Raw genomic sequence first — 13,609 nt, 5'->3', positions numbered from 1 at the left:
GCGCCCTGGGATGTCTCACAGGTCTTGGGGCATCTCACACGGCCGGAGACACTTAGGCTTAGGCAAAGGAATCCCACCCAATCTGTCACTCACATTTTTTTTTTTTCCCCCAGAAGGAAAAATGGACCAAAAAGTTTGGAAATTCCCGACTTTTCTATATTGATCAACATCAAAGCACGCAGTTTTGATGTCAGTTCAGCCACTGCAAAGTCCAAGTTTCTTATACTCTGAGTTGTTACACCTGCAGTCTATGGGGAAGTTGTGTAAATACTAACGCCTGAAGAGTCCTGTTGTACAAGGTCAAGGCTTCACTCAGGTAGAATGCTCCATCATCTTCTATTCGGTTTGCATTGAGATCTAGGATTTCCAGGGTTTGGTTCCGTTTTAGTAGTTCTCCCAGAAATTTTACACCATCACAGGTTATTTTATTACTGAAAAAGAGAGATGCACGCTTTTTTTTTTTTAAAAAAAAAAAAAATGCTAAGAAAATGAGTTTCTAATGTTAATCAGGGCTGTGTCATGTAACTCTTACCAGCTAAGGTCAAGGTATCTCAGGCTGGAGTTTTCATACAATGCCTCACACAGTTGCTCTACACCAAAGTTTTTCATTTCATGCTTGCCCAAGTGTAGTTCCACAAGAGAAGAGTTATTTTTCAGCATCAGAGCTACACGAACTGTGGTCTCTTCCTAAAAACACACAATCAGCTTATTACAGCTTTGTATTAAAAATAACCAGGAAACCGTATATTATGATAATGCTGGAAAAAAAAAATACCAGACGTATTTGCGGATTTACAGTACTATATACATCCCTGCAAATATCAGAACCATCAATGTTTGAATTATTATGTCTAATCAGTTTTCCTCCCAGTCATCATTGCTCTTAAAAAACTGAATGTTTGAGTCAGTCTTCACTAACATTAAGAGTATTTTGCCATGATGTTAATCTATTATTTCTTAAAAAGAAACAGGATTGCTAGGGGAAAATATGTCTTGTCACTGTAAGACAAAGTAAGTTAATTTTGAAGTTGTCACATTTAGTTAAGAAAATACCTGAGTAAATTCTGAGAGTCAAAAATAAGGCAACAACCCAGAGGCCTCAGAAAACGATAGGTAGGAACAATGGCTAATAGAATGTCCCACAGATACAGACCAGGCCCTTAGTGGCCTATATTTTCAATAACAGTAGTTTAAATTGACTTCTAAAACCAAGTTTAGGCAGATCAAGCCCTGTCTTAGTAGAAAAGAAGCAACTAAAATCTGTTTCAACTGTTAAATACACCTTTGAGAATTTAGGAAGATCTAGCCTTCGTGACAGTTTAATTTCACTATCCTGCCATCAGGAAAATACAGTACCTATCGCAGACACCTGACAACTGCTGCCAGTCTGGCGAAGGCACCACTGCAACCAGCTTGGTGGCCAAGACTTCCGCAGGACCAGCCATGCACAGAAGCTGCATGTCTGCAAGGAAAAGCCCCACAGCTCTGTGCACCTGTACAGATCCAGGGGCCTGTGGTGCCGGCCCAGCAAACACTGCCTTCCAGATTCTCTTTTCAGTGCTCGATTGTTTTGGAAGGTTTGTGTCTTTGTTTTGGCTCACAAATGCGTCATAGGTTTTAAATCGATGAGGTTCATTCAACTTGTTAAATTCATGCTTCAAGTTCACATAGTGAAACAACAAAACCACACAGCACAGTGAATATGGCATATTGTTGAAGTGTGCCTTTCTTCTTTAGGCTGCGGCTCTGGCAATTGCCCATGTATCACGCTGCTCAGATAAATACCAGTCCTTTGTTCTTCCCCTCATTTCCTGCTAAACAGCATTTCTCCCTCAGTTTGCTGAATAATACATGAAACTCTCCATGCAGTAACAGCAGAAGGAATACTTGGTTCACCAATACCAAGTCACCTCCATTAGCCCTTTATTTAACAAATGTATATCTACCAAGACAGAATTTTTTTAAAAATTAACCTTCTAGTTAAACAGGGGCAGCCTGTGACTGCACAAAACTTGGCACAGAAAAAGAATATTTCTGCAACCATTTACTTCACTTTGTAAGGAAACCCAGAGACCCATGCAGTTCAGATGTCCATAATATTTACTTCAGTACTGACTTGACTTCTCTCTTTGACTGAGCTGACATTACAGTCTACTTACATACCTCTTGGCTGTATAGTAAAGGACGATTTAGGTTTATTGCTTTGACTGATTTGTTCCGAGTCAGGGCTGTTGCTATTGCTGTTAGACACTGCATACCCTGGAAATGAAAATAAACTCTTTAGAGAAACCTGTTCAATGTATAGATCAAGCTACTAAATTACCATGACTTCTTAGAATTGTCAGAAGATCAAAAACATCAAATGAGGTCAGATTGGAAATACTATTATTTCTGCCTCCATGTACTCTGGAGAGATGCAAGTGCAGTAAGCAAGTGCTTACAAACACAGTGTATTTTCTGATAATACCAATGGCTACTCCCTGTGGAATAACAGAGTGGAATTAGACCAAGAAGTACAAATGACCAGGAAAATTGGCAACTCAGTAAGTAAAAAGCAAGAATAATGCATCTCAAAGATACTTGTCCATTTAATTGATCCTGTATTTTGGTTTTCCTGATTTATGAATTAAAATCAGCTTATGTGTGTTCTCTAAGGTCTTTGGTAAAAGTCTTAGGTAGCATTTATCCACTAGGTAAATTCATACTAAATGCGAATTAACGTGGTACAGAGTAGTGAGAGTCTAGAATACAGGCCAGTTCACATTTTTGTATTTCCTTCTGTTTGCTTACTAATTTATATTTATGTTGTTTTCCAATTAGGCTGGTCTACACCCAAAGCTATTTCATTTTAAATCAGTTTTCTGACAACTCCCTACCAAGCATAAGTATATTAAGCTTTCAAATAAATCCTACACTGGCTGCACTTTCCTTGTTTATATTTTCATAACACTCTTCACAATTTCTGGGAAGTTTTCAGCCCTCCAGTTTAGGAGCAAATTTTGTAATTCCAGGAAACAAATATAATAAAATTTTCATCGCACCCCAGCTCTCTCCCTGCCTCCAGGTGACAGTCATAACTGTTAGGTTACAGTCAAACTTACTCCTTCTGCCCAACATACACTTCATTATCTCCCAAAAAGATGAACACCCTTAACAGGAAGGCTAAGAGTGGCCCATCTTAAATTTCACTCCTAGCTCGGTTAGAGCATTCTCCTGGAGGGCAAGATACAGGACCAAATTCTGCCAGGCAGGGAGAAGAACCACTTCCACCTTCCAGCCCCTCTGATGTGATCATACAAGGACACACCATCAGTCAGGCACTGGGACCTTGCACCAGAGGGACGTTCACAGCTCCAGCTGCTACCTCCTGCTGTACCCCGCAGGTTTTTAAAAGCCATCCACACGCTTTTACTGGCTCGAGCAGGAAGCATCCTGCATAGTGCATTGACCCATTTCCACATGCCTGACTTCCCTGTCCACTGTGTAAGCAGGCTCAGTGCCCAACTCTAGGAGATGGCAAGTTATCTAAGATCAAATTGGGTGCCTTTCTACTCAATTCAGCATTCCTGTGCCTACGTCCTTTATGGATCAAGCTCTGACAGGAGGAACAAAGCTATGGGACTAGGTGACTTTCAGATGTTATAGCACTGCACACTTTAGAAGGAAAAGAACCTCCAGGGAGTAAGAAGCCCTTTCTTCAACATGAATCACACAGGACTTTTAGCATAACAAAAATGAAGAGCAGAAACAAACCTTGGAAAATGTGAAAGCCAAGCACCTGAATTCCCAGGGACATAATGGCTCTAATATAATCAGTTATGACTTCACAAGTGTTTTATGCAACGTGCCTTTCCAAGTATGCATTGCAATATTATATATTGTGTTACCTCCAGTTATAACAAAATGTAAAATAAATGACAATAGATGGCATTTTCCCCCAATTAAGCACTGCAGGACCTTTGTAATACCCTTGAAAGACTTATTTTACTGATAAATTTTACTGAGTTAATTTTACTGAGTTACTCACCATATCAGTGTCTCCAAGATCCAGCTTCTCTAAGGTTGAATTAATTTGTAGCATTGAAGCAAAGAACATCCCACCTTTGTTTCCTATTTTGTTTCCAGTCATTCTCAAATACACAAGAGTTTCATTCCTCTAGACAAAATAATAATAAATGGCCTGAAAAACAACACTGTCCTTTTTCCTGTGAATCCTGCTGGTTGTCACACAAAGACAAAACATCCCTCCAGAAGATTTGTGTCTAAGTGATAACACTGACTAAGCAGCTGGCTCAGGCTCCCCTTAGTGGAATCAAATGCACGAGAGTCTGGAAGCAAAACTCAAGTATTTGAAAACTTTTGTTTTTCCCAGCTTCACAAATTTCACTCTTATGAAAATAATCCAGGTAGATATTTATGCCTAAATTGGCAACTGAAATGCAAATTATATCAAAACTGATTTAAATCTGGTAAGCGTATTTTAAACAAGAATATAATTTGCTTTATTTTTCAGTCTTTTAAATCACATGATCAGTCAAAGCTCAGTGAAGCCAGTCACCATCAGAAGGACTACTTGGTGCAGAGTGAAACCAGTGTGTAAGTCTTTGCTGGACTGGAGACTTCACTGGCAATATAAAGTTCTGATCAGAGGTCTAGAAATGTCAGCATCTTTCCCCTCACCCTCCACAGAATTTCAATGGATATGAAATAACTATTCACTGTTAAAGCCCTAAATGCAATGCAGAGTAGTTTTGTGGTTTTAATTCCTCAGTACCACCGTAATCACTCATTATCAGAGATTATGATTACAAAAGTAGTTCTGTGAGCAGCAGAACTAATGTAGCCTGATTTCATAGAGCTTTTTTGTCTTCCACATGTCCCAGTACATTTTCCTCTGCTGCAGCACCTTGCTACAGCATCTCCTTCCCTCTCCCTCACTCAATAACACACCCCATTCACCCTCAGATCCCCCCATGCCTGGCCCAGCAGCAGGAGCCCACGCAGCCAAAGGGCTGGTGGTCAGGTCCTGCCACCCGCCTGCTCAGCAAACGCTGCCACAGAACTGCACAAATAGCTTTGGGGGTTGCTTGCAAGCCCAGTGTTGTACTATCTACTGTACAAGCTTAGCGTTTTGGAGGCTTCTCAAATTTAGTTGAAATCAGTTCAAAGTTCAAAGACTATGAAGGAGGAAGAAAGAGCTCACGTGAGTCTCATTTCACAAACAATGATTCTTACACACAAGCCTCATTTCATTGGGAAACCACATTAAAAATAACAAACATGTTTTTATGCTGCTGCTGCTGTAAGGCAAAGTTTTGAAAACACGTCTCAGACATCTTGAATCAAGACAAATATTGACATCAAGGTACAGGCAAATTTAATACAATTTAAAAAAAAGGAAAAAACTGATGTCATTATATATCCTATAGCATAGCATTTTTCACACAGAAAAAATCCAGCTGTGATAGTTGTGATAATTAAGTGTTAATGGCAGCACAGAGAAACCTTCTCTTGTGTGAAGTCTGCCTTGGGAAAGCAAGCAATCCCTGTGATACAGCAAAATGCTGAACGGACTGAAGACAGAGGGCCCTTTCAGCCAGCTCTGATGTTGGCAGGACAGCTAGTACTGTTCATCAAAAGCAAAAATATCAAACTAGATGCCATTGTCTAAATCTCCCAGACAAATACTCACATGGAGTGCTCTCGCTATCAGCTCTGCTCCGCTTGTGCCAATGTCATTAAACATCAGGTTAAGGTACCGCAGAGTGCAGTTTTCCTTAGGAATGAACAAAGCAGAAAGCAATGAGACTTTTTTCCAGAGCATGCCTGCATTTTTCAAAAAGATGCACCATACACGTACTGACAACCTCTGTCCTTTGCTGCATTTCAGGCAGCCCCTGATTGGGAGAAGTAGTAAAAGAATGCCAAAGTATGTCAGATAATGAGGGAAAGACAGAAAAACATGTAGCATGTAGGTCCTCATGGGGCTTACAGAAACCACCTAGGAACCCACATGCTCAGCATGACCAAATGAGGCAGGTGTTCAAACTCAGATGCAGATCTTCAGGCATTTTGTGAAATTAATGGCATTCCCTGATCTCTAGGAACATAGGCACGGAGTGGCAACTCACCGTTTTCTGCCTGTATTCCAGTGCTTACAATGACAAAAAGGCAGTATTAAAGTTTCCCATGTTTAGGCCTACCAAAAGGCAAACAGAGATGATAAAGTATCTAAAAAAAAGGCCTTGGCAAACTTGACACTACCATTACCCCCTTTGGTGAATTGAACTGTAAGCCTAAAAGCCCCACAGTTTATTCCACCATTCTTTCTTCAGGACATCCTAACCAAATGTCCAATGGTTTTCTACTAAAAATCAAAAATCTCCCCAGAGAATACAATCTGAGATTTCTAGTAGAATGGATTTGGATGTGAAAGTAAAAATTAATGGAATTTTGCCAAACCAATGCAGTCTTGTCTCCAAGACACTACATATAAATATTATCACAGCCAAATAAATTACAAGTTGCTGAAAGATAAACATCACTTTGGCACCTGGAGGAATGTTGCCATGTTCTTTGCTCCAGCATCAGTCAATACATTATACCTAAGATCCAAACCTGAAAAAGATGAAGAATGTGACAAATGCGTATCTACAATTAATTGATCTGTAAACAAAAAGAAATAAAGATGAACTAAGGCTGAAACCAAGACTGCTTATGTTTTCTCATATTAGCACAGCAATATCAAACATACATAAAAAAATTTACCTGTGACTAACACAGTACTGCGTAAGACAGAGGCAAGAACTTGAAGATCATCATCTGTAACTCTCTGCACAGGCACTAGACGATTATTTCCAGCTATTTTTAATGTGATCCCTTTTGTCCCTCTGCTGTAACATAAAAATGTAAGCACATGGGGAAAAGTAAAAAGACACAGAAAAATGAATTCTCTCTCCAGATAAGGAGTGTATCCATGCTTGCCCTCACTGATGCATTTGCATGCAGTTAGCTGTTGCCACCACCTTTGGTAACACCATGACAGATGATGTGATTCAACCTGTACCTCAGCACTGTCCTTTTTGATACTCTGAAGACAGTGCACAGCCACAAGACCACGCTTAGCACACATGCACAGAAAGCAGGAAGAAGCAAGATAAGGGAAAGGCAGGTGGAAGTAGACTATCCTGGAGGTTACCTCATCATCTCCTTTTTACTTGTTCTCTTTCCTTTTATTTACTCTACCCTGCCCTCAGGATCAAAACCTAACACAAACCATTTCCCTGTGCTGTATTTTCTCACGTTTTCTCTCCAAAGGACAATTAACTTTGACCCCAGGAGCATCCATGAGAGGAAGCCTTACCTAGCCACATAATAAGAGAGAGTTTGAGTGGTTAATACCTTGGCAGGATTCAGAGACAGTTCAGGGAAGCATTACCAGCTGGAAGCTAACTGGATGCAGCTGAGGCTTCTTAAACAGGAGGGAGACAAAAGGAAGGGAGTTAGGAAGACTAGACACGGGGTTTGGCTTCTCTAAGGGACACAAAGGCACCATCCTGTACGTTTTTCACTTTTTTTGATTTCACTGCTTGTAAAGCTGCCCAGAAGGGAAATATAGCGCAAACTTCTGCCAAGATGATGTCAAGATGAGTCAAACCAGAACTTCAGCAGTCAATGCTAAATATGATTCGTTTTTAAGCCTGAAACTGCATGAACTTTCTCATCATTTAATTCCTTGTCCTGCTGTCGTGTTTAAGGCTTTCAGAAGCATCTGAAACATACCGTTTTTTATTTCCTTACATTTTATCATTTTTATCGGCTTCTTGAAGTACGCGAGCGATGAAAGGATTTTCAGGCTGGCCCAGGTTTTGACAGGCCCGCACATAGTGCTGGCGAAGATCTGGACGAACTGCCATGACCTGCTGGAAAACAAAACAAAGTGTTACCGCATCGTTATGGCAGCCTAGCAACATCACCATGGACCCAAGCACTGCTGTGCCAGGTTCTGCATAACAATAAAAACCGGCTTGGTCTGAAAAGGGTTACAACTCTTGGCATGCAACACAAGAATAAGAGATAGATACAGGCAGACAGGAAAAGCGCAAGGAAAAAAAAAACGTGGATTTGTGGACGTGATTCTGATCCGCCATCACGTAGGATCTGAGCCAACAGAGAATTAATATTCACACAGGCGAGTCCTTTTTCCTCTGTAAAGCAGCCGGGCCCCCGGCCTCCACAGGCCTACCTGAGCAATCCACGCCTGTGCCCTCCGTCCTGTGGCGGAGCCGGGCTGCGCTCCAAGGTTAATAGCGTTTGGTCACAGAGAGCATCCCGGGCCCTTCCCCAAGAAGGAGCGGGCAATGGCAGCCAGGCCCGGACCAGGGCCCTGGCAGGAGGCCCCACGGCCGCCTCGCTCCGTGGGGTGCTGGCCACACAGTTTCCTCAGCTCACCCCCGGAGTATTTACGTAGCGGTCTGCCCGCGGTCTCCGAGGAGCCTTTGCAAATATTTCCGTGGTTACATGGATTAGCAGTTACTTCAAAGGTGCCCGTGCTGGTCATTGCCACCAAATAAGTCCTTCTAGCCACCTCGCTACTGACCGTGTACGCAGGAGGGGGTGGGCTGAGGTTGCACGGCTCTCCTGTCCCACAGCACGTGGGGCTCACACCCTGGTACCAGACTCCGAGCCAATAAAAAAAAAAAAAAAAAAAACTCTGGTGCAACATCTGAATTAGTCTGGGAAGCCCAGCACGGGTCTCTCCCCATGGTGGTCGCTCAATTCCTCCTCCTTGTCCTGGCAGCACCTGGAAACCACCCATCTCTGGAAACGTGATGTCCTCCCAGGGTGGCTGCAGCAGCAGAGAAAAGGGCATCAGGCGGGAGACGACTGACAGCTGCCTCTTGACCTCCACTTTCTCTCTTATCATTCCTTAAGAGAGAGGTTTCTGAAACGCCAGCTGAAAGGTTTCTTCCATCCAGACATCACAGGCCAGTCAGGTAGTCACCCCTTCCCACCTCTCGGTCTTTCGCTATCAGCGACAGTACAACTTTGAGGGTTATCAGATTCACCAGCATCTCTCTGGCTCACTTTCTTGTTACAGAAGAAGCTGCCACCTTTTTACAACAGGACACTTCCAGTTTTACAGTGAGCATAGCTGAAGACAAACCTCAGCCAGTGTTTGTGAATATAGGCCTTCAAGACTCAAGGAGGTTGCTTCGTCCAGCTCCCCTGACTTCACATGGTCGCCCTCCGAATTTGGCTGTTGGGGCACTTCAGGATGCACTGGCATTCAAACCTATGGTCCTGTTGTATTTACTGCAGGATTCGATCTCAGTGAACCCAAGCAGCTTTTTGCAGGGGTACAACTGAGACTAGAACCTGTCCCAAATGCTGAATTCTGCCAGTATTTGTTAAGCACAGGATGGTCTTTGAGTACCATCGATTTTTAATTATTTTTCTCTTCTGAAATTACAGATAAGGAGCAGAGGTGGCTGAGTCTCAGCAGAGCCAGGAGGCTAGCGCAGCGGGCACTCATTGCCCCAAAGCTGACTCTGCTGGTTTTGAGGATGACCATGTTGAGACTGCACAAGATATACCAGTGAATGAAGTGCCAGAGACTGAAGCTTTCTCCCACATGCATCACAGACAGGATATTTTTCATTCATTTAGCCAACAAGCAACTGCGAAACATCTTGCCAGAGGTCTCGAGTCTAGAATATCTGGAAGAGCTGCACATGGAAAAGAACCTGATTGTAAGCATCCCAAGACATCAATCACCTGAGGCACACAAAGATCCTCTACTTGGATCAGAATTACATACAGGGCATATGCGAACTGGGGGAGCTGAAATGTCTTCTAAGCTTAAATCTAAGTAACAATCCCCTCTCCTGTAGTTTGCTGCCAGTTATCAGCAAGTTGCAGCCCCTTTGTCAGCTCAGCCTATAAAACAAACTTGCATGAAATCCCAGTGCAGGTCTGCGAATACCTCCATCGTGTTGAACTGCTTGGCCTTTCTGACAATTATTTCAAGAGTCTGCCTAAAGAAATAGTGAACCTGACAAAAACTCAAGGAAATTTACCTCCAGAAAAATAGACCTGAAAGTTTTCCCAAGGAGCTTTGTCATATTGCTAATTTAGAAATAATAGATCTGGAACAAAATCTGATCAGTCTCATCCCAGAAGACAGAGACTTTTTGACAAACTTAGTTAAGCTATTTTTAGGTTTTAATAACTTATCCTCCATTCCTCCTACACTGCAACACTGCCAGAAGCTGCCTGTGCTGGATCTGTCTCAATCTCCTGCACAAGCTTCCCCCAGGTTTGAAGAATCTCACTGAAATGAGAGCACTCAGACTGTCTGCTAACAGCCTGGAGAAGTTCCCAAACCAGATCCGCTGCTGGCTGTCTCCTTCCCGTGTTTATCTGAGGAACACTGGACTGCACACAGTACCCAGGTCTTTCATCAGATTAACCAGTGTCAGGATACTAGATCTGAGTGAAAATTGCTTTGATGATATTCCTAAAGGACTATGCACTATGAAAAATCTGGAAGTATTGGCCCTGGATGACAATCAGATACAGGAGGTATTTGTTCTTTAATTTTTATTTTATTGATACTTCCTTTTTGCAAAATCTAATTAAAAAAATTAAAAAAAAATCTAATTCTTCATTAAAACCGAGTGCCACCTTTCCCTACAACAGTGAGAAGGCATGTTCCACTTGGTATGCACCTGAGCCTAGGTTAACTCATTATCACTGATACCTGAGTATTCAGGCAGGGAGACAATAGCAAGAACATGGAATCACTGACCTTTGTGTTGAATTGTAAAGACAACATACTGACTGGAGGGACTGCTTCAGTCTTTTTGAGTCTTTTTTTCTGTGTACTCTGGAAAATAAGAGCTGCGTTTGCATAGAATCAATACATCACAAACTGAAACAGAACAGAGGGCAATTTAAAAATGGATGTCATATTGTTAATGCCTTTAACACCATTAATATTTGCTGTTCATTTGATAATGAACAATTATGTACCCTAAAGCTGTGTTATTATAAGTGTAATGGTATTCATGGGCATACTCATTTTAGGGCTCAGAATACACATTCCTTTTTATATAATGCAACTCTTCTTTTCCAAGGAGATTTTCACTTGTGCAATTTTCTTCTTGAAGGTTACTTATACAGAAGTAGTAATTTATGCAAAAGAATCACTTTCAGATTTCATTCATTTAAATTACTCTCCCCTGCACTGTGCATACAAAGGAAATGAAGAAGCAGACTAATGTTTCTGCTAAGAAATAAAATTAACCCCATAAGAAATCTTTCCAGCAGAGGAAACAACATGGATTTTTTCGCCAAAATTTCCACCATACTGTGAGGTATAATGTTATATTAATGAGCAGAATATTCTGTGTTCATCCATCAATAGTAATGCAGCTCCACAGCATTTTCTTGGAGATTTTTCCCTAATAACAAAATCCCCAAAAGATTACTGTTTAATTGACATAATGTATCTTTTTAATGACTGTGTCTAGATACCTGCAGAGGTGAAAGAACTGACAAATTTGAAATGCCTTAGCCTGTCTGAAAACCAATTCAGTATCTTTCCAAAGCAAACCTTTCTCCTGGAGTCATTAGAGAAATTATAGCTGGGACAAAATAAAGCAATTAAATTCACAAGTCTGCCAGAAGACATCAGCAAATTGCAGGTAGGAGCAATAGAAGGGAGAAGGTCTTGGTCTCCTACAGCATGGCACTTCTGTGGACTTCAGCTGCTCCCAAATGCAGGACTGAAAGTTCTCCTAATCTCTTTAGGTACATGGTGCAGCATCAGGCCAGGGCTGTCAGAATAGGGATAATATCAAAACTCAGTGTTTGAAACACATGTTCTCTCTTTGTGTTTAGTAGTCATCCCAATGGTATCTCAGGTTATAAACCTTGCTTCTGCACTTACTGTTATTCTCTATACATTGATTATATATCAAGTTAAGGAAAAAGTCCTTTAATTATTAAAACTTCCACACACATCTTTTCCAGAATCTGAAGGAACTGCATACAGAGAATAATTGTCTGGAGTACCTGCCCACAGCCATCAGCTCATTGACCCACTTGAAAATATTTGACTGTCATAACAATCTCCTTAAACAGCTCCCAGACTCTGTATGCCAAATACAAGGTGAAATACAGTCTTTGTGTTTGTGGCCTTAAGGATGCAAGTACCAGTAAGCATTTTAGAAGAAGGAGGGAGAGAAGGAAAGGAAAGAAAAGAATGCAGCACATCATTCAGGGTTCTTCCTGTAATTGTAAGGGAACCAAATAGGATAAAAGTTAGGAACTGGGAGGCTGAGGGAAGTACTGTACCCAAGCCAAGTGAACAGGAGGTCCTCATCCACAACCTACCTCAACCTCCGGGTCTGGGGAAAAAGATGTTTCCCAGAGCTCAGCTCAAAGCAGACCCCCTAATGTGAGAAGACCCACTGGGTCAGCACCAGTGACTCCAGAGCAGTGAATGGTGTGGAACTGGCTCTCCAGGGGTACTCCCCAGCCCAGTCTTTCCATCTTCCCTAGTTCTCCATCACATCTCTGTGTGGCTAAGTTCACTAGCACTGTTGGAGGACCAATTGTCAGGCCTTTTGAGAGCTGAATTTAGCCACCTGGCTGCAGATGAATAGTCGTCACCTGGTGAAGCAAATGCTTTGCTAAGAGAGCCCGAGTTCCATCCTTCTGCACTAACTAGCTGCACGTGGCATCTTCACTCTTGCTGACTGTATTTTGACTGTAGAGGGTTGAAGATCCATTGGGCAAACACATTGAAAAAACCCACATTTTTCATGTCTTGTTTTTTGTGGGTTTTTTTTTTTTTTTCCAAAAGAACATCAGTCTGTATCACCAGTAGGCCATGGAATTAATTTGCTCAGAAAAAATACAGGGAAAGAAGGAAGGAAAGGCAAATCCTCAGTCTTTGATTCTTCTGAACCTAAATTATTCCCCTGTTTCTGTAATGTCTGTAATTTCTTCATGAACTACTGTGTTTCTCCCAAACTGTTCTTCTGAACTAAAAGGTGACATTTAAAGACGTGTAGACATAGTCATTTACTACTCTAATCAAAGGGTCTGGAGGACTACAGTGTTAGTCTCCTCCCTGGTAAGAAATTCCTCTTGAAAAAAAAATAACACAGAGTAAAAGAAAAGTCAGGTGGCTGGCAGTCTATCTTAGCTGAACACAATGTAGCCTAATACAGAATAAAAGGTTTTTTTGGAGACCACAATGCGCCTGGCTTTTTGCATCGAGAATATCCACTAGTAACACTGTTCCACATGACTGTTTGCTTTTAGCCTATTCCTCCAGGTAACCAGATTGTTCTTCTCTCTTTTTCAGATCCAATGGTTGTAGCATGGGTCGATGAATCAGAAGGGAACTGGACCTTTCTTGACACTTAAGAATCTAACGAAAAAAAGAAAGAAGGAAAAGGAAAGGGGAAAAGAGAAGCCTGTAAAAGCCTCAAAAGCAAAAAGTGATATTTGGGCAGAAAAATGCACAGGGCTCTTTTCATTTACAAGAAGGGCAAATGCAAGCAGAGATAAGCGAGTAGGAGATAAGCAGTATTAA

General features: G+C 41.6%; 2 protein-coding genes across 3 annotated transcripts in view; one reads left to right on the top strand and one right to left on the bottom strand.

Annotated features, from left to right (window-relative positions):
• Positions 1 to 12,628, bottom strand: part of LRRC34 (leucine rich repeat containing 34) — a 20,378-nt gene extending 7,750 nt beyond the window's left edge. The window contains exons 1-9 of one of the 2 annotated variants that reach the window (XM_069792769.1): positions 10,811 to 12,628; positions 7,801 to 9,728; positions 6,769 to 6,893; positions 6,554 to 6,618; positions 5,693 to 5,776; positions 4,028 to 4,156; positions 2,164 to 2,259; positions 533 to 687; positions 276 to 431 (exon numbers count right to left, since the gene is read on the bottom strand). In XM_069792769.1, the coding sequence (XP_069648870.1) occupies positions 276 to 431; positions 533 to 687; positions 2,164 to 2,259; positions 4,028 to 4,156; positions 5,693 to 5,776; positions 6,554 to 6,618; positions 6,769 to 6,893; positions 7,801 to 7,979 (989 nt within the window). In that variant the 5' untranslated portion in view covers positions 7,980 to 9,728; positions 10,811 to 12,628. The remainder of the gene's footprint in view (positions 1 to 275; positions 432 to 532; positions 688 to 2,163; positions 2,260 to 4,027; positions 4,157 to 5,692; positions 5,777 to 6,553; positions 6,619 to 6,768; positions 6,894 to 7,800; positions 9,729 to 10,810) is intronic. The other variant, XM_069792768.1, reaches the window with a different exon arrangement.
• On the top strand, positions 8,361 to 13,609 carry LRRIQ4 (leucine rich repeats and IQ motif containing 4). The gene is given in 11 exon segments (XM_069793047.1): positions 8,361 to 8,472; positions 9,480 to 9,639; positions 9,641 to 9,763; positions 9,765 to 9,935; positions 9,937 to 10,057; positions 10,059 to 10,300; positions 10,302 to 10,584; positions 11,535 to 11,708; positions 12,037 to 12,185; positions 13,336 to 13,348; positions 13,394 to 13,609. Coding segments are annotated over 11 exon segments (1,764 nt in total).

Source organism: Haliaeetus albicilla, chromosome 9, assembly GCF_947461875.1.
Source record: "Haliaeetus albicilla chromosome 9, bHalAlb1.1, whole genome shotgun sequence".
Taxonomy (NCBI): domain Eukaryota; kingdom Metazoa; phylum Chordata; class Aves; order Accipitriformes; family Accipitridae; genus Haliaeetus; species Haliaeetus albicilla.
The sequence above is the reverse complement of the archived record's forward strand: the minus strand, read 5'-3'. Positions and strand labels throughout refer to the sequence as shown.